This window comes from Apteryx mantelli, chromosome 28, assembly GCF_036417845.1.
Source record: "Apteryx mantelli isolate bAptMan1 chromosome 28, bAptMan1.hap1, whole genome shotgun sequence".
NCBI lineage: Eukaryota > Metazoa > Chordata > Aves > Apterygiformes > Apterygidae > Apteryx > Apteryx mantelli.
In genome coordinates, this window is record NC_090005.1 from 1571125 (window position 1) to 1591375 (window position 20251).

At 38.5% G+C, this 20251-nt stretch overlaps 1 protein-coding gene across 1 annotated transcript in view; it reads left to right on the plus strand.

Annotated features, from left to right (window-relative positions):
• The window catches only part of IKZF3 (IKAROS family zinc finger 3), a 37891-nt gene extending 18848 nt beyond the window's left edge, over positions 1-19043 (plus strand). Inside the window, exons 4-8 of the mRNA XM_013944794.2 lie at positions 632-892; positions 1609-1776; positions 3482-3598; positions 10017-10133; positions 15875-19043. Coding sequence (XP_013800248.1) covers positions 632-892; positions 1609-1776; positions 3482-3598; positions 10017-10133; positions 15875-16578 — 1367 coding nt within the window. The 3' untranslated portion in view covers positions 16579-19043. The remainder of the gene's footprint in view (positions 1-631; positions 893-1608; positions 1777-3481; positions 3599-10016; positions 10134-15874) is intronic.
• Positions 19044-20251: the final 1208 nt, after the last annotated feature.

A 20251-nucleotide genomic window follows, 5' to 3' on the forward strand; every position in this document is an offset into this window, starting at 1 on the left:
TCAAACATTTGAGATCTTTGGATAAAAATTACAATTGAAAGTGAAAATTAGATTACTGATTAGGATTACTGATGACAATCAAGGTAAAAGGGGTTCTCTTTACTGTGCAATACCATGGGAACACTGGAAGTCTTATACTGGATCAGACATTTTTATATACATGCTTCAAGCACCACAGGTTTCACTTGAATGCATAAGAATCCTTTTAATTTGCAGCCTTCTGTATTTTGAATTCACAGCAACATTCCATGACACTAATTTCTGTAGGCTAATTGTGAATTGTGTGACAGTATTTTCTTTTGAATCCTGAACAGTACCCTGCAACTGCAATAGTAGAACTATGTACTGCATTATGCTTTTATAATCTGTAATTTTGATGGATAATTTCCTTCTAATCAACAGGCAGGTCAATATTTTTAAAGGATATCTCATTACAACTATTATCAAATAGACATGACCCATGAAGATTCATGTCTCAACTGCATTTCTTTATCTCTGAGTTTAAGTAAAACATGTAGGATGATTTTTAATGTAATATTGTGTAATTTGCTGTGATTTTTTTTTTCTGAGATACTTTATGGTGTCTAAGATTAGCTTTTTTTCACTTTTGTGCTTTATGTTTTACCTGCAGATGATGTGGTTAAAGTGAAAGGTGAATACAGTGAAAGAGAGGAGAGTGCTTTAAATTCAGAGCCTATGGAAAATGCAGAAGAATCTGAAATACCTTACGCCTATCCCAGAGAATATAATGAATATGAAAGCATTAAACTGGAAAGACATTCTGGTTCATATGACAACATCAGGCCAGCTAGTGGAAAAATGAATTGTGATATCTGTGGATTAGCCTGCATTAGCCTCAATGTCTTGATGGTTCATAAGCGTAGCCACACTGGTAAATATCCCTATATTATTCTTGCAAGAACTAAATACTGAAAGGGTGGTTTGTAGTATAGACTATTTGTTTAAAAGGAGGATACCAAAATCAAGATTTCCTCATTCTGTCCCTGACTCCAGCTGTGATCTTTAAGCAAGTTACTAATTTTTCTGTGCCTCGCTTTACTCACCTGCAGAATAATATCTTTTCCCTTATCAAGGTTGAATGTAAGTAAAAGCGCGTTTGTGAGGCATTTTAAGAATTTTGGATGAAAGGCACTATGTCACTTAAGTATTTCAGTCACAAAACAAAAGTTAGGTTGTTTTTTGTGCTGCCATTTCCAGTCTGTGCATTGTATTTCTTTGTGCTATAATTTGGCAACAAATGCATGAGCATCTTAGGTTTAGACCTTCAGTAAGGTGAGGTGTGTGTGTGTGCGTGTGTGGTTTTGTTTTTTTTTTAATTGCTAGCATGTTTGAATCAGCCTCCTGCAGAACATTTATTTCCATGGAAAATCTGTATGGTGTTTTCCATAGTTGAACATATATTATGAGATGCTCTGACACCAGAGCTGCATGTAACTCCCACTGAAGTCAGCGGAAGGGCTGTGCATGTTTCTATAGAAAGAAACTGATCCAGTATCTCATTCTTTCCTCTTCCAAAAAGAAAAGGGTATGAGGAGAGCATGATACCCATATAACCATTAAATGTCCTTTTTTGTATGTCATTTTAAGGTGAACGGCCATTCCAGTGTAATCAGTGCGGAGCTTCCTTTACTCAGAAGGGTAACCTCCTCCGCCACATTAAACTACATACAGGGGAAAAACCTTTTAAATGTCATCTGTGCAGTTATGCCTGCCAAAGGAGGGATGCGCTAACAGGTCACTTAAGGACACATTCTGGTAAGTGACTTCAAAGACACTTCATGTGTTTTAAATGTGTGTCACTAGGACACTAGGTGTGGAAAATAAAAGGTCAGTCAGCAAAGTCTGAGCCAGTCTAGTTCTGAAGAGCTGACAAGTCTCAGTGACCCCTCATTCTACCTGTTGTATTGATAGAACTATCTTGGGACTCGGCGCTGCTCTTTGTTGTTAATGAAGACAGAGGGCATAGGGAAACCTACTGTCAGAGCTGAGTGCTGTGAGAAAAGGCCTAGCCTCAACATAACTCTTTGGTGTTCGCAGCTGAGCGGAGATAGCTAAGCTAGCAACCTCTGAATTTGTGCAGTAGCTAAGACAGGCTTCGCTGGGGCTTTCTTCCATTCCAATCCTGAGCGATCAGGATAGCTCTAGGAACATAATCAAGGACAGCATTGCCTGTTCATACCTCACTGTTGTGTAGTGCCTTTCATCTGAATATCTTAACATGCTTAACAAATGCTATTTTTTTCAAGGCTGTTAGGGTATTGCATCCATTTTACAGATGGGAGAAATGGAGGCATAGAGCTGAGGTGACTTGAATAACAAGCCAGGTGTAAATAGACTCATCACAGTTAATCCTGTTCTTTAACAACCAGATTGTGCTTACTCTTTGGTTTGTGTATGTCCTATTTTATACAGAGGCTTAGAAAGAAAGCATTTATTCTAAATTATAGATATTATCTCTGCACTGCACTTCACAGAAAAAAAAAAGTTTAACCTCACAAAGAATCAAAGTTAAAAGTGAGATTATCTGACACGGATAAATGAGATTCTGATTTGACCAAGACCCAGCACAGCAGTGTTAACTGTCCCCCATCAACACTGAGATAAAAACATCATGGTTCAAACACATCAGGTGGTTACTGTGAATGAAGCTTTTAGGAGCTGTCTTATTAAAAGCTGTAAAGAAAATCTCCTTAAGTATATCATAAATGAACAATTGCACTGGCAGTAGGAAGTATGGTCTTTTGCACAGTATACAATGTAAGGATAGCCATATTTGCACTATACTGATTTGGGAATGATAATGTGCCTGTATGTGTTAGGGAAAGTCTGTGCACAAAAGTGTAATGAGATAATTTAGGGAGTGTTTTGGTCTTTTTATGTAAGGCACTGGGAAAGGCTGTGTGGATATCTTCAGTTTCAAACAGGTTTGTTTTAGCTTAAAGTAATTAGGAATATATTTGTTTTACAATAAATGACTTTGGAAATGAAATGAGAACACTCACAAAAGGTCTTGGTTTGATTTAACTTGATCAGTTTCATGAAATCCTTGAAAAACCCTGTATAGACAGACCTCGGTCAGGCAGTTATGAGAGCTGCAATCCCTGTTTAGCAGTGTTACAGTTAGTCTTCCCTAGGGAAGTTATGCCAGGAAAAGTAGTCAACTGGAGTAGGGCTCTAGGAACCTGAGCTCCTGGGAACAGTGTCTAATTCTAAGTCCTCTTTTGTGGTGCTGAGCTTAGAGAATGAAGAGGGCCTTGCAGGAGCCCTACATGTCTGGTGGATTTCACCCTTATGTAACCTAATTTTGCGATAATTACAGTGCTCATAAACTTTATAGAAATTTAAAGCATTCTCCAAGAGCTGAATGTTATGTTATCAGTAACTATATGCTTGAATGTCAGAAAGACATTGTTTTATTAGTCTCTTGTGGTTATTTTATTCTGCTCTCTTGTTTTTCTAGTGGAGAAGCCATACAAATGTGAGTTTTGCGGAAGAAGCTACAAACAAAGAAGTTCATTAGAGGAGCACAAGGAGCGGTGCCGTACTTATTTGCAGAATGCTGGCATGTGCGAGACGGGTAAGTTTATCACATTACAGTGTGGGGGGGTTTTTTTGCTTTTTGGTACATTACAGCGCTTAAAAAAGGGCATCTGGTAAGCTGTTAATTTATAGCTTGAACAGTTTTTATTACAGTCATTTTCAGTAACCTAAGGGGCTGCAGTGTCTTATAAAGGGGTCTGGTTTAATGCATCCCTCAGGCAGCTAGCTAAAGAATGCTTTTATTTTAACCACTTTTTTTTTATTTCACAGTTACTTTGAATAAAACATCTGAAATACCTTGTATGTAACATTTCTGTAGGTGACACTCACCATAGGTTAAATTATTCCTATATTAATACTATTGTGAGGTTTATTTTATTGGATGAGTTGATGCGCATAATTGTTATCAGCAGTTGTTCACACGTGTCAGTCCACTTGATGCTTCCTTTTCTTTAGAATAAGAACTGTTGGTCAGAATCAGTTAGAATTTACAGAAGTTTTAGTGACATGGAAATGGAGTATTATCCTGCAGATCATTGATAGATCAGAGAGAAAGGGCTTCTTGGGTGTAGGGCTGCTTTTGAAAAAGAATGAAGGTAAGATGAATCAAAACACACCGTCTTCAGGCTTTATTTTCCTTTCCACAGTCTCAATGCTGGATTTCTGAAAACTTTTCAATAAAAAATAGCTGCTGTCCTCTTTGAGCCTTCATTGGAATATTTCAAATCTTAAAATGAACTTGTTTGATTTAAGTCCCACAATATGCCAGTGAGTCAGGAAAGAATAACTTTTCCCATTCAGAGAGTCAGGGAAAGGTTGCGACTTGCCCAGTGATTATACAACTGATCCATAACAGAGCTAAGACTACAACTTCAGAATTCAGGTTCCTATTCTTTTGCTATGTAGCCTTAAACCCTGTAAAGTGTCAAGCTTCCTATTTTTGATTCTGAATTTCAAGTAGAATTTTTTTCTCAAGCAAAAAGTTGGACTGAAATTTCCAAGAATAAGACATGTAAAATTAATTTTAGAAAGATGGCAGTGTGAACTAAGGCCCTTTAATAATAACAAAATTGTATTTAGTGACCTGATTATCAAGCAAAAAATCTGAAGGCATCATCACAATCCAGGCCCAAAACCAGTGTGAAGATCCATTGATACATGATAACTACGCGGGTGCAAGAGTTGCCCTGTGCTGAATAGGTTGAGGTATCAGACCTTGACACACGCACATACAAAAAAATGCCAAAAAGAAACAATGATTTAATGAAGTCAGGTTTTTTAGTTTTTCATGGAGTGTCTTTTCAGCAAGTAATGTTTTTTTTTAGAGCATTAGTAAAAGTCAATGGTTATCTGAGCATTAGCAAGTTTTGATTTTCATGAGAACCCATATATACTGTAACTATGGTTTTATGTTACAGTATAAACTCCCATGATGGCAATCATTGTGAGATGTCCACCACATGAAAATGGAAAACATGATACCTAATACAGATTTCTGCTTTTAAATGATTCTCATAGTTTATATTCATTTCAGAATAGCAACATTTCACTTATCCAGAATCTGCAATGTCGTACTTACTAAAGTAGTACAATATGCCTTAAATTGGTCACAAAGGAAATGTAAATTTCCAGTTCATCATGATGTGACTGTGCCCCATGCTTTTAAGACCTTCGCACTTTAAAAATATTGCAGTGTTGTTAGTGGAGTAGTAAGTTTTATTAAAAACAGGAACTCCAATCTTGCTGGGGCATTTCCATTCAATTCTCTGGTCTCAGCACTATGTTACATCACAGAATCATAGAAAAGTAAGGCTGGAAAGGATCTCAAGAGCTCATTTGGTGCTTTTTTTTTTTTTTTTTTTTTTCCTCTAAGTGTAGCACTTTGCTCTTGTCTTTAGTGAACATCGTTTTTTGATTTTTTTTTTTTTTTTGACTACTTTCCTACTTACCTAGGTCATTTTGAACTTCAGTCCTCTTTTCTGAAGTCCTTGCAACCTTCCCATGTGGGGTCATCTTTAAATGTATGCTCTGCGTGCCATCCAATAATTAATTAAAATGTTGAAAAGTATCAGGGCCATAGTTACCATTGTGATTGCTTTTAGCATGAGGTCTGCATGTTCCAGATGTAGCAGGATGGAAATACTTCTGAAAAAAAAAAATCTATGTAACAATTTGTTAGAACGTTGCTCTGTCCCTGATAACAATCTCTGGTCACATTGTTCTCATTGCACAATAACCCACCTCTGTGTTCCACTCTCCATTATTTAATGACCACACATAGATGCTACAGGAAGCAATGCCTCTAATTTGAGCTCTGCTTTGTGCTTTAGGGTTTTGTTAACGATGCCCGCACGTTCTAAAAATTATACTCAGAGTTACGGTGTGACAGAAACCACACTGTGGAAACAATTTAGTATAGGCTAAATGATCATCTATTCGCATTCTGGGCTGAAAGAAAAGTACCCACTTTCTGTACCTCTGCAGTATGACATTATGGCTAGTTGACAACATTGTTTTATGGGGAGGTGGCTTGTCATCTAATGACTTCAACAAAACACAAGTAGTCATTCATAATGGATAAATCACACTTGCATAAAAACTTTCTTCTGAAAATGTTCTATATGCAAGAGATTGCAACTGAAATGCACGCACTACTGAGGGGGGCAGCAAGACTCAGACGCACTGCAGAGAAATCTCAGATGGTAATCACAGTAAAAACCATAACCAGCTGCTATTGTGAGGTAAGGAGGAGATAGTGGCCCACGTTTGAAAGTGGTCAGGGCATCAGAACTGAACCCCATCCTACTGTTGTGTAAAATACCATGGTTAGGAGATTGACTTTCCATATAACTTCCAGTGGCCCATATAAGTGTATTGATCAGGTCTGATCAAGAGGAAGGAGGGTAATTTATTTAGTCAGCAGTGCTTCCTTCAGCATCCTTAGAGTTTTTGTTGTGTTTTGATCATGCAGCTTTTTGACCACCTTCTTTTGACCATGCAATGCTTTTGACCATCAGAAGTGTTTAGCTTGTAGGGGATTTCAAGATCACAGGCTGAAACAGATTAAATGCTTTGGAAGTCTAGATTTCCTTTATCACTATTCAGTTATTCTAAGTGTAACTTTGGGCAAAGCACTTGACCATTTCTATCAGGCCAGCCTGAAATTTATTTTTAGATGGTTGCTGTTTTGAAATCGGTTGTTTCTGAGCTGTCATATGGCCAAATGGGAGATAGGACTTAAGTATTTCTTCGAGAAGTCTTTAGTGAATTTTGGGTGATAAAAAGTGCTTCCTAATTGCTAAATATTATTCTTGGATTGTTTAATAAATGGTCCAGAAGAAAAAGGTGGAGGAGATCATTTTAAGATAGCTTCTGGGTAGGGAGAGCAGTATTGTGGGAGAGAGCACTGTTCAACTATCTATGTCTCAATGGAAGTAGATTGTTTCCTAAAGCTATATTAGGAAGACATTATCAAAGATCTTTTGTGATCCATAAATAGAGGTGACTTATTTCTCTAGAAAAAAATGACCATTGACAAGCAGTAGAAAATCTTAATGTGAAAGAAAAGACCCTTAGCTTTAAAATAAAATGGCAGACAGACATCAAGCTAGGAGATTGATATTTACAGATGTCTCAGAACATATTATGTAGGTCAGTCTTCACTCTGAAGAGATTGCTGAAGAGACAGTAACTATTGTTACCTCTTCAGAAAGCCACTTGTCTGCCCTTTTGACACTAATGTAATAAAGTTCCCTTGGTGGCACATAAATAACATTGACAAGACAAGTAGGACGCTGAGATGCTACATGTAACTTCCAGTGTGTTTCTAAGGCTGGCTAAGATGACTTACAGAAACTTCACTCTTTGAGTTCTGTCAGAAGATAAAAAGATTCTGAGCATGTGAAATGAAAACAAAGTTTTAATAGTACAACAGCTCTTGAAGTTAAAGATTGGGGGAGGGGGGGAAGAGGAACTAGAAGGAAAAAAATAAGAAAAGCAAAGAAAGAAATGGCAGGGACTAAGGTATTTCTGTTTTGACGGGGATGTATTGTGTTCTTTTTTGCTTTGCTTTTTCATTTACAATAGAAGTTTTTGGATATATAACACTGTTTATATTATTATCTTGTTCAGGGTAGTTGTGGGTTGTCAGTTTTTTAAAAGTTACTACTATTAATGGCTTGTACAAGGATCCTGCCAAAATTAGAAGCTTACTGGGTTTGGGATGGTTCAAACCTTGAACTGGAGTTATCTAAAGATAATCCAAAGTGTTCAGCAGTAGTACTGGGTATTCAGGGTAGATGTCTTTGCCTTTGAATTAGTACCAGACTCTCATGTATTGTCAAATGTTGAATATTCCAGTTTTGGAGTATGAAATTTAAATAGAGGTCCTGCAGTTAAAAACCTCAGAATGTGATTCACAAGAGTTTCTGGATAAAATCCACGGTTCTGCCTACCTAACTTTCCCTTATAGTTTCAACTGAATATGATATTTTGCCTCACTTTGTGTAAACTATTAGGTAGTATCTTGGTACTATTTCAGGCTGGAAGCAGTTTCATTTTAGCAGTTGGTGAAATTATGTGTGTGTGTATATGTGTATGTATATATATATATATATATGTTTCTAAACATATTAGAATAATTTGGAATAAAAATCATAATAGAAAAGCAAGATATTGTTATCTTTAAAGCATTGAGCGTGCATGCTCTCTGTGAGTCTGGTTATTATGTATATCATGGGGTTACAGCCTTGTGAAACCAGATTAACATAGTACTGAATTGAGCCCTGTTATCCCATCCATCCTGAGTCATATTCATAGCTAGTTTTTGTGGCGTTGAGCACTTATGAAGCACTTTACATTTTCAAAATACTGTACAAACATTAACAAACAGTTATGGCTGAGGTTTGGTGAGTCATGATTTGTACTGACTGAAACTCATCTGATATCAATAACAGTAACAATAAACAAGTAAGGAGTAATTTACTTTGAAATGATAGGGAAATGCTGCACAGTAAGCTATGGAAGGATGATACTGCATTTTTATCACCTGCTGTACTTAGCAAACTTTAATTAAAGTCCAATACTTTATAAAGCTGTACTTAGCAGGTCTGCAGTGATGCCAGAGTATTTGCATCATTTTCCTCTGGTATTACTTCTCTGTTATGTAGACTATGTTTCATATAGTTAAAGTATCCATGTGCAATAGCACAATAGCACAGCAGCCAGGATTCTTTTGGCATGAAATTCAACCTTCTACGTGTTATTTTGGGAAGGTAAATTTCCCTTCCTCATCCTCATTTACCTATACTTAGATAGCAAACTCTTAAAGACATGGGCAGTCTCCTAATATATCTGTACAGTTTTCAGCACAGTGGTCCCTAATCCTGCAATTCTTAGCAGCCTTTTATATAAAAGTAGCACTGCCACTACTACTACTGATACTTGTTCTTGAGGGGAGAGCAAGTTTGGGGTAGGGGGGAGCTGCAGCAGTTATATTCGGTATTAGTCTGGCAGTTGTGAGATGAGGTGGCAGCGCTTTTCAGCTTGGCTGATCCAGCTCAAAAGCCTGCGCAGCCTCCATGAGATTGAGAGCATGCAGTAATTTCCGTGAGATGATGGGCACTGGCTAAGAGAGCTAAAGGAGAACTCTGGAAAAGGGTAAGGTGCTTAAAACAGTTGATGACCTAGCCTAAGTGAAAGATCCTAGAGCACATATAGTATTTCTAAAGCTAGAAATTCTGGATCTTTTGATGAGCTTTAAAACATTTAATACAAATGCTTACAAGAGTGCCAAAGGGAAAATATTCTCAATTTGCTTCAGCTGTAGCAATTAGAAAATGATTGAAGAAGTGATAATGAGACTTGAAAAAAAATGAGTTATTGAATACTGAAAGGTTATGGTTTTATCTTATTGGAATATTGATATATTTTTGTATGAGTTTCTTAGTGCTCAGTTAAGAAGACATCTATGTATGACTGATATTAAGTATAACAAAGGGACTGAATGTGTCATTGAAGTTTTGGAGAACTATGTCAGTCTGCAGGTGTCACACAGTGTTACTCAGAATCAAAAAGAAAGGCTAACAGAGGTTGTATCTCCATCTACATTTTGTAAGCAACCCATCCAGCCTGTTTATTTTACACTTCCTCTTGCTAATGAAGATACTAGTTTTGTATGGTTTATGATCTCCTTGCATGAGCTCAGGACTGCAAGATCACTGTGTGTTTCTATGCTTGGTTCCACTGACCGCAACTGGTGCCCAAGACGCAAAAAGCAAGAACAACAGAAAAAGCAACAAAACAAGTTTACATCAGATCTCCAAACTGTTTCCTCCCAGTTAGTGTGGCAAACTCCGGAGATTAAACCATTCATTTCTTCCTTTTTTTTCTTTTTATTTTCTTTTTTTTTTCCTTTTCACCTACATGTTTTTTTCTTTTCACATTTTCCAAACTAGCAAACGTGGAGGCAAGGCACATCAAGGCAGAGATGGGGAGTGAAAGAGCCCTTGTGCTGGACAGGCTAGCAAGCAACGTGGCAAAGCGAAAAAGCTCAATGCCTCAGAAATTTATTGGTAAGAACAAAAAGCCTTTTCTTGTGCAACAGCTAAATATGTCAGAGTTGGTAACCGAGAGTACAATGCCACTGCTTATTTTAAATATCCTTTTCAAGTTTATAATCCAGTCTAATACAAGAGAATGTAAATAAAGTAACTTTAATTTTCTGATATTTTTGCTGATTTGTTGTAGCTATTCAATTAAAATAAAAAATGGATTAGATACTTGAGAACTGGATATAAGCTACTACTCTACTTTGTTTGTACAAACAATATATACATACATTTTGTAAGCATTCATGCATTGTTTTCTGTAGTTATGTATTTGAATTGTTCTCTGCTAGGTTCTTTACAGGAAAAGAACAGAAAGGCTTAGTGCTGTAAGTGCTGTGTGCTATCACTATCCTTTCTAGTTAGCAGGAGCTGAAGGTACTTGTAGGACGCACAGGCAGAATGAGGCCTAACGACAGAAAAGTATTGGAGTTTTGTTAGTCATCTGCTGATTTTGAATATGATGAAAAATATCAAATTCTTTCTTGCGGTAATTTAAACTACAAGATGCTTCTATAGCATTTTCCTTGCATATAGTTTTATACAATCAGTGTTGCATGTTGTGGATCTTGCATATTAGTTTAGCAAACTTACTGCTTTCTATAGTTAATTTGTGTATTTTTTTTTTAATTTCACTTCAGTCTCAGTGTTTAAAACTGTATCTAGTAATTTATTAGAAAAAAATGACCACTGATATGGTTAAGATTTCCAGTATTCCTATAAAAATTAAAATATTTGGAACTTATTTTATTTTTGCCAAGAAGCTATTTGAAACGGGTATACTAATCCGTAGCCTTATGTAACTAAATCTGTTGCACGTCATAATAGGAAAATAAAGGGGCTTTATTTTAATTAAAAGAGCTCATCAGTTTAGTTTTTATGTAATCTTGAGCTTATTGGCTGGTTCTATATTTTAGTGGATGACTGATTCTGTTGGCTAGTTGTATTTCATTATCTTGCCCTTTATGAAAAGAAAATGCAACTATAGTTTTGGATTTTATTGTCTTCTAAGTAAAGACTTTACTTAGCAGTTTTGTAATAATAGTACTAAGGTCTTATTTGTAATATTCTGGATGGATATATATGGTACTGGACGCTCTTCTTTATATAAATTTTGTCTTCAGAATAGCAGCCTCTGTGGTAAGTATGTTCACACACATGACTGGGGAGGGGAGAAGCGTGGGGCTGAGCGTGCAGGCAGGGACCAGCTGCTCGTTGGACTGACCCACCCCGGCAGAGGGAGGTTCTGAGGATCTCTCTTGAACTTCTGGGGCTAAGGTTCAAACCTAGGTAAAGGTATGCTGCTAAATCCATATATGCATAAGAAAGACTTACTTTTTAAAGGTAATGTAGCTCTTACTGGCTTTGGGTAGTACTGGACTTTCATCTATGAAAACTGATCATTTGATTTAGATGTCGTAGTATAGATTTTAAAAGGTCACCTTTTTATTTATACAGGAGTGAAGTATTACCAGCACACTCCATGCTAGTACCTTTGGGTACCTAATATTGAAACTGTTGACTGCGTGACTTAGACCTTACATGTCATGCTGTGATTCAAAAGTAATTCTAATGCAAATGTTTTTGAAAATCTTTAGCTTTCTTTTTTTAGTGCTGAGAGCAGCTTCACATAACTTGTTTTACAGTGGCTACCCATTTGATCTTTATACATTTATTAAACACATGCGCAGCAGGGCAAAACTACTTAGCGTATGCTTTAAGTTAAGTGTAAGTACTAGTGTTTTGCTTAATTGTTTTACCAGCATACTCCTTACAATATGGAGTAGATCCCTTTTTTGATCTATGATGGTGCTCAGTAATATTGTCTGTAGATAGCATGAACTGATACTGTGTCATGCAAAAGGTTTTTGGGGAAAAGTTGGAGGATCTGTGGCCATTTACTTAAAGGCACAAAATAACTGATTTCTGAACTTGCTGTTTTTCTAAAACCTATGTTATTGGCATGTTCTTGTTAGGTAATGTGTGAACAATGACTCACTCTGTCCCTTTTATCCCTGGGAAGCATGTTTGCAACAGCAATCTGTCCGACCTTGATTTGACTCTTGTGACTTTCTGAACTGTATGTGTGGGAGTGAAAATCTGCCAGGAGAGCTTTGTGATTTCTTGGGAAATGGAGTTCTCAGAATGGTGCTGTTTTTTCATTATGTCAGGAAGAAGGGATGAAGAAATGTATACTGACAGGCCATCTTTGGCTCCTTGTGATGAAAGTCTATTGATCAGAGGAAAAAAACCTTTATTTCATGGTTCTACAGAGATTCCTACATGCTGAGAACTCTTGCCCGCTTTATTTCCCCCCTGCTCATCTTCAGTAGCTACCTTGTGGAAATAATGTTTTTTTAGTATACACATGTATAATTATCAAATAAGGACACGGATGAGCAGAATGTATACTTGGCTTTCAACCTCTGTGGTAGGCCCTTCTTCGAGGGCTTCTCTCGCAAAGATTTTATACTCAGCTTTTCCATGAGTTAGGAGAGAACAAGGATTTGAATGGAAGTCTACAATTTGTGTTTGCTATTTTGCCGTGGATTTCTGTTCTGTATGTATATGGACAAAATGTCCAAAGCCTGGCTCTTTGCACTTTGCAGGCCAAGCGATGAACAGATGCTAAAAACAGTCCAGCAGAATGGATACCCCCTGATATAAACCCAGCTTGGCAGGCGCTCCTTTGAGTTAAACTAGTTCTTCCCGGGGGGTGTGCTGGTGCTTCTTCACTGCTGTATAAAACACTCTCTTCAGTTGGTGCATGTCAAAGTAACTGTTGCAGTCAATGTGTTTCTGCCGGTTTACACTAGCTGAGCATCTGGCCCACAGACTTCTATTACTTTCCTTTTAAAAACAAGTTCTCTCTGAGAGCAGTATTAAAAATCTATTTCTCATAGCAGTGAAAATGCGAGTGCAGTTCTGACACATTAGCAAACACCATTATCTCCCTATGCGGAGAGTCTAATGAGAAATTGTCTGCTTTGGTTAGCACGGCAACAGGAAGTAGGTTCACTCCCTGTTTCCAGTGTCCACACCTCATCAGGCTGCAAAAGCCTGCGTTCATTTTAGAGTAAGTGAAGCATCACTGAGCAGCGCATGAGTATGTGTCATACGCTAAGGCTCATGTGTGAATTTTGAAGGGGAGAGCTTTTGCATTGCACTGAGAAAAAAAAAAGAAACCGGAGGGAAAAAATGTTTTAGCTAACCAGTGGACTGCTTTGTAAATGAACAGCAGAAGACCCTGTAAATTAAGTTCTTAATTTAGTGTTTTGCAATAACTCTGTGGCGCTTCCTGTGGTACAGATAGCAGCTTAACTCTGAATAATCTATCACACCGTCCTGCTGGCTGCGAAGATAAAACATCACCAGCTGCTTTGGGCACAGTCCATCTTATTCGTTCCCCAGTCCCCATATACTCCTCTCCCTTTCTCTAAATCATTGGTTGCTGTGTTTATCGAGTGAAGTACTGATCTGACTTAATCTTTTTCCATGGAAAAGTTTGCTGTGTTTGACTTGGGGAGAGGATCAAAAGTGGCCCCCCTTCCACCTGATTGTGATACCACACTGTAGTTAGACATTCTGGTCTTATGCTTAGCACTTTTTGTGACACTTGCACGCAGGTTCATTCCACCTAAATATAGGCATCTTGCTGAGGTATCTGAATTGGAAGTGTATTTACCCTGGGCGCTCTACTGAGACAATGGAGAGAGAGAAAGGTGTAATTCTTTATGTAATACTTTTTTCCTCCCAAAGTACCTTAGAAATTTCACGGTCTGCTTTACAACATGATTACTTGCCTCTCTTAAAATGAGTCTGCTTCTGATGTGCAATGTAGTGGTCTTAAAAGTATACAGCAATGTGACACACTAATGTATGTCAGGAGAGTGAAAATGGGCATTTGCATTTAATTTGATATAGCTAGTAATTTAAGGCAGACAGAATAAGCTATAGCGGGGATTTTAAAAAGCCACCAAGATAGTGGAAAAATAGTTTGAGAGCCTCAGTGATCACAGATTGTGGTTTTTGTGTCTATCTTAGTGACTCCTGAGTTTTAACCCAAAATTTACAGGGCATCCTGTGTATTTTTGCTTTTGCTACATTTTTTAAAAATTTCAAACTTGATTACATCTTTCACTTGCCAGGAGCTGGTTTTATGAGTCATTCAAATGTGCTATATTGTTTTGTTTCCTTCTGTGTAAAGTTGGATCACAAGTTTTGTTGAGGGTTGGAAGCAGTTACACTCTTGTGGTTCACTAACCTTTTTGAGTGTTTTATAAAAGAAACGTGAGCTCCTGGTTTTCTGCCTCTGCAGTGAAACTTGATGAGTTTCATATACATTGAGTCATGGTGTTGACAGGTGACTGATAAACATCTGCACTACTCAAATTACCGTAACTAAAAGATTAGTGGATCTGATGTTTGCAAGTCACTTGCACGTGAAACACTTGGTCTGATCCATTTTTTTAAGCTATGAACAATTTTAAATTTTGTGTAACCACAGAATTCAGTTACTTATTTCTAGACATTCGCGAAAAAGTGACTTTAGCCCTTTTGGGGTGCCGTTTTCTTTCCTCCTTGCACCTGGCATGTAGAAAACTAGTTCCAGTGTGCTACCCACACTACCCTTCCTTGCCTTATCCCTTGTTTGAAGAGACATGAGCAGAATTTCAGGTGTGCAGTTTCTTAGCTCTCCTCCCACTCTGTCTAATCTAGAATATTCAGTCCTGGCACACCCAGAGAGAAATATGTTTTGCTTCTCTTTTGTTAGCCCCCTATACAGTTACCCTAAATATGTTGCTCTGCACATATATGCATAGTTGTCAATGTTAGATTATCTGAAAATCTGTGTAAAATTCAAAGAAAGCAGTCCTGGTGCAGAGGAAGTTGTATTATGTCATGGCTGGGAATATGCATAATTTTTTGTTACTTTTAATTGTCAAAATACAGTGAGGAAAATTCTCCACAATGTAATTCCAGTTTTATACTCTGAAATCAAACAGATATACATGAAATATGAGAGTGAGGAACCAGGCAAAATAAGGACAAAAGATCTGCAGCCAGAAAACAGAATCTTCCATACAAAGAAAAAGGCAAAGGCTAGGCACAAACATTTTTCTCTGGCTGCAGCTGTGTATTCAAGGACCTTCCTCCTACTTAGATTCTTCTTTGATATGTCCCTCTAAACTATGAGGTACATATAAAGCAATGCAAAGTGCATCAAAGGTCAACCAGCACGTGTCTTCACCTTTTCAAGAGAGGTACGCTTTTCAAGAGACGATAGTAGAAGTTGCAGTCTGGGTACCTAAAATGGAGTTTGTTAGTTAATGACTGATGAGCTCTTTTTTCATTAATGGTCATTCACCTTTTTCTAGAAAAAGATGAGAGAAATTAATCTATGAAAGCTTTTCTTGATGATATTCTTTCCCTTAGATCCCAGAATAATAATTAAAAAAAAAAAAAGATGGTTTGGCCAATAAGTATCATCACTACCTTATCTATTAGATTTTGCTTCCAGCAGTCTTGGACTTTAAAAAAAAAAAAAAAAAAATCTACCTGTTTTGTATAAATGGCTTCTTTTCCACAGAGAACATTTCATGCCTTTTTGCTTTCCAGAGACTACCACCAGACTACTGGAAGAGCATCATAGAGTTTAAATACTTCTTTAACCAACCTGATAATTTAATACCTTTGCTCTCTTGCAGGTGAGAAACGACATAGTTTTGATGTCAATTATAATTCAAGTTTCATGTATGAAAAGGAAAGTGACATAATGCAAGGACGCATGATGGACCAGGCCATAAATAACGCAATCACCTACCTTGGGGCCGAAGCCTTGCGCCCTCTTGTGCAGACACCGCCGGCTCCCACTTCTGAAATGGTCCCTGTCATAAGCAGTTTGTATCCCATACCGCTGACCCGCTCCGAAATGCCAAACGGCAACTCACAAGATGCAGAAAAGAGCCATAGCCACCTGAGAGACAAAAGTTTGTCTTCTGATAGAGGCCTTTCCCCAAACAACAGCGGCCAAGACTCCACAGACACTGACAGCAACCATGAGGAACGGCAGAATCACACCTTCCATCAAAGCCCGATGATCCCCCCTCAGGCCCGTAACGGCCTCCAATCCTTGAAGGATTTTCCAAGGCCATATGACATAATCAAGCCACCTGCCATATGCCCACGTGATGCCTTTAAGGTCGTCAATAAGGAAGGGGAAGCTATCGGGGTCTACCGGTGTGACCATTGCCGCGTCCTCTTTTTGGATTATGTGATGTTCACCATCCATATGGGCTGCCATGGATTCCGCGATCCTTTTGAGTGCAACATGTGTGGGTACAGAAGCCATGACCGATACGAATTTTCCTCACATATAGCCCGAGGAGAGCACAGAGTAGTACTGAAATAAAAGGATTGATTTTCTGAGATCAAAGGATTTGTTAGATTGGGGGGAGGGCTGTTTGGTTATTTTTAATTAGTATCAAGAAATTTCTTGAATATTTTTCTATGCCAGTTTTTAAACGATCAACGTCAGAGGGATGGTTTTGTTGTTGGTTTTCTTGGAGGGTTTTGTTTGTTTTTTTTGTTTGTTTGTTTTTTTTACAAGTAATTCATTGTTCTGTAGCATCTATGCCTAGCTGCTGTGGTGAGTGGTCCTGTATAAATACCAGAAGTAGAGAGAGGGATTTTATATGAACTTTATTTTTGTGAAAATTAATAGCAATTTAAGGTGTTTTTTAATTTTTAACGTGTTTGTTTTTATAGTGTTTGCTTTAACTCAGCACGGAAGTGTTTTATTCTCTACTGCCATTTTGTCTGGTTGGGCAGATGTATAGTCAGAAGTACATAGGAGGAGCGTTTTCTCGCTGTTTCGATTCCTATGGTCTTAAAATGGCTAATCACTGAAACACAGAAAACATGTATTTGGGGAGGGATTATTAATTCATTTTTAATGGTTTTCCCCTGAGCCTTAAAGAGCATGTGGTCCCACCACACTTTCATTTTTCTTACCTCTCTGTTCACTTTCTTAAAAGTCACTCCCCACATACATCTTAGTAATAGTAAGATAAGAAATAAGACTTATTTGGGGGTTGGGATTTTTAAATTGTACACATTTTGGAATACCCAATGAGCTCATTGGTTGGCTTGTCCCAGCAGTCTGGGGAAAATCCTGATTTTTGCTGATGGGAAGTGCTTCTTTCTAATGGGCGCTCAGTAAGAGAACAAGACTGTGCTGTGACTTGTGTCCCTGCCTTGCTCTTGCTCAAGTCTAGCAGCAGAACGTGCAGTTGTTCCATCCGGTCCCTGATCAGCTCTAAAATGGCAATGTGAAGGCAAAGTCCCTGCTGGCAGAGAGGAGCGTGTGTTGGACTCGGAGCAGGAGTCACCATGTCCTGGCAGTAGATACCGTGAGAATCTTCATATATGAATGTGTAGGAGCTGACAATTCAATCACGCTGTCTGGTTTTACACGGGGATATCCCTCTGAGTGAAATGTGCTGTTTTGCAAAATGAGTATTTACAATTACTTTGAAGCTGGTTTTAAAAATAGCTCTTTTAATCTAATCATTGTTCTGCAGCTGTATTATTAGTCACTGTGCTGAAGATAAGAATTTGATAACAGTTTTGCTGAGTGTATGTTTATTCTTTACAATATTTTTTTATAATGTAGAGTTAGATGTATTCTGATGGACTTTTTGCATCCATTATATATTTTGATATCAACATTCCTTTTGTACTTTTTCAATGTTACCGTGCCAGCCAATATCCATGGTGTTTCATCTGTTTCCTTGAAGCAAGGTTGGGGCATAGAGACCTGAATGAAGTGCCAAGGGATACTGAATTCCACTTCTGCCTCAGACCTGGGCTCGCTCTTTTACCTTAGGCCAGACACTTCTCTCTCCCTGATTTTTATGGTAGAAAAAAGGAAATTACATTCATTTTTCTGATAGGAGTATGTCTGAAGAAGGATAAATGAGTTTGCAGAAGTGCTTTGATATCTAAAGTACTACAGAAGTGCTAGACTCTGCTTACCTTTGGGGGGGTGAGGAAAATTATTTTGCTAACATGTTCAGTGTTATGTGCAGTTATAAAATAGTTTTAAGATCTTTTCCAATGTCCATTTTCTCATGATAAGGCACATATTAGTTAGCAGGATAGATGTTTGTCGCAGCATGACCAAAAAATCCTTCTTTTGAGTGACTTCTGAGGTTGCAGTTTCGCAAATGGTTTAACCCAATCATCCGAGGACTGCCTTTGGGGCAATAGTCTAGAGCTGGAGTGGCTTAAGCCAGTTTCCTGTTTCATTTAGTGTAAATTGTTAAATAATTCCATGCCTCACACTGAAGAGGGCTGCGTTTTCATGGGGAAAGCAACCGAGTTATTTATACATCATGACTTGTGAAAATGCTCCTCATGGTTCAACAGAAATGAATAAGATTGCACATAGTAAAACGTAACTTTGTCGTTTGCACAGGAAGCTCCTCAGATTGCTGAATATATGTCGTGCAACACCACCAGTTTCTTTCTCACACAGCTACCGAATCCTTGAAAATACCGTTCAGAGTTTACTCTCCCACTCTTCACTTACCGCCAGGCAGGGCTTCAGCCACCTACCATTGCTTCCCAGATAAGGTGAGCAATCAACCACTGAGCCTCCGAAAAGTTCAATGTGAGCAATACTGCCAGGTTTTTGAAAGGAAAAACAGAGGTTTTCACAGCATCTGCCCTAGAAGGCACCGTTTTCCCACCACAACTTGGGCAGAGTAATGTTTTCGAGACATGCTGAACCCAAAGCAGTTCCTTGTACTGTCTGGAGTTAATGAGTGATAACGCTGTTACAGCTCTGCTCTTGAATAATCACATGTTGTTGAATCTCAACCCAGTCATTTATTAAAACAATGTGTTTTTATGAGTACTGTTCATCTGCTGTGTAATGCTCACAAAACACTTCACAAGTGTGTGCCAGCAGCTACCCAAACCGGGGCCGAGGACTGTCCTAATTACGTCTTGGGAGCGGGGACGGAGAGTCAGACTCGCTAGCCCCACACGGTGCTGGGATCTCGTGGGCCAGGATCGGCCTCTTTCGTGCTGGCGGCCGCTCGCCTCCCTTTGAGTCCGGGGGGAGCAGGCCGGAGCAGGAGCGAGCAGCCTTCCTCTTGGACCCAACCCCAGCGGCAGCGCGGTGGGAGGCGGGAGGCCCCGTCTGGCAGCACCCTTTCCTCTAACGCGTACCACGTGCGGTCTGGGGCGCGTCAGGCCTGCGAGGTCTGTGAGCTTGGACGAAGGGCTTTGCAAGTCGTCTGATTGGGAAAAAGGAAAACGAAGCCTGTTGCTAATTGTTGTTGGCCTGATTTATTCTGCTCCTGCTTCAGTTGATTTTTTGTTATGGAACAAATTTCTGTTTAGATCTTTCTCTTAAATGCACTCTAGCCACCTGTTTCTTCTGTTTCACTTTGTTTATTTATTGATGAATTATATCCAGACAGCGTGCAACACATGATGCTTAGGAGATTGGATTTTAGCATTAAGAAACAAGCCTTTTGTGTCTAAAAGCTTATTGAAATTTCTATTTCCTTTGAAATTTCTTTGAAATTCTTATTGAAATTCTTTGAATTTCAATAAATTCTTTCACGTACATAATTGTTAAAGGAATCTCAGCTGCTGTATTGATGTACTGTGCTTCATTGCTCTTGCAAGGCCAAAGCTTGTTCCTTAAAGCTATAAACACACAGATGCTCATAGTGCTCAGATCTAGAAAGTGAAGGGCAAGTTCTGTTTATTTAGTAGAAACAAGTTCAGAGAAGTCCCTAAATTCCAGGGCTTGGGAGCTGCTGTTTTATTAGGCTCGAATCTATCACACTTCAGATCTGTAAATCAAAAAGTTGTGATGAAACCTGTGACCAGCATGTAGCTGATACTTCCACTCGGAGCTGCCGAGCTGATCGTGATGGCTGTGGTTAGCAGAACACCAACTAGTTTCTTAGTGGAGCGCTGATACACTCTGAGATTTGAAGATAATGTAGTCTAACTGCTGAAAAATGGTATCAGTCTTCAGCTTTGGTTAATAGATGAATGATAGG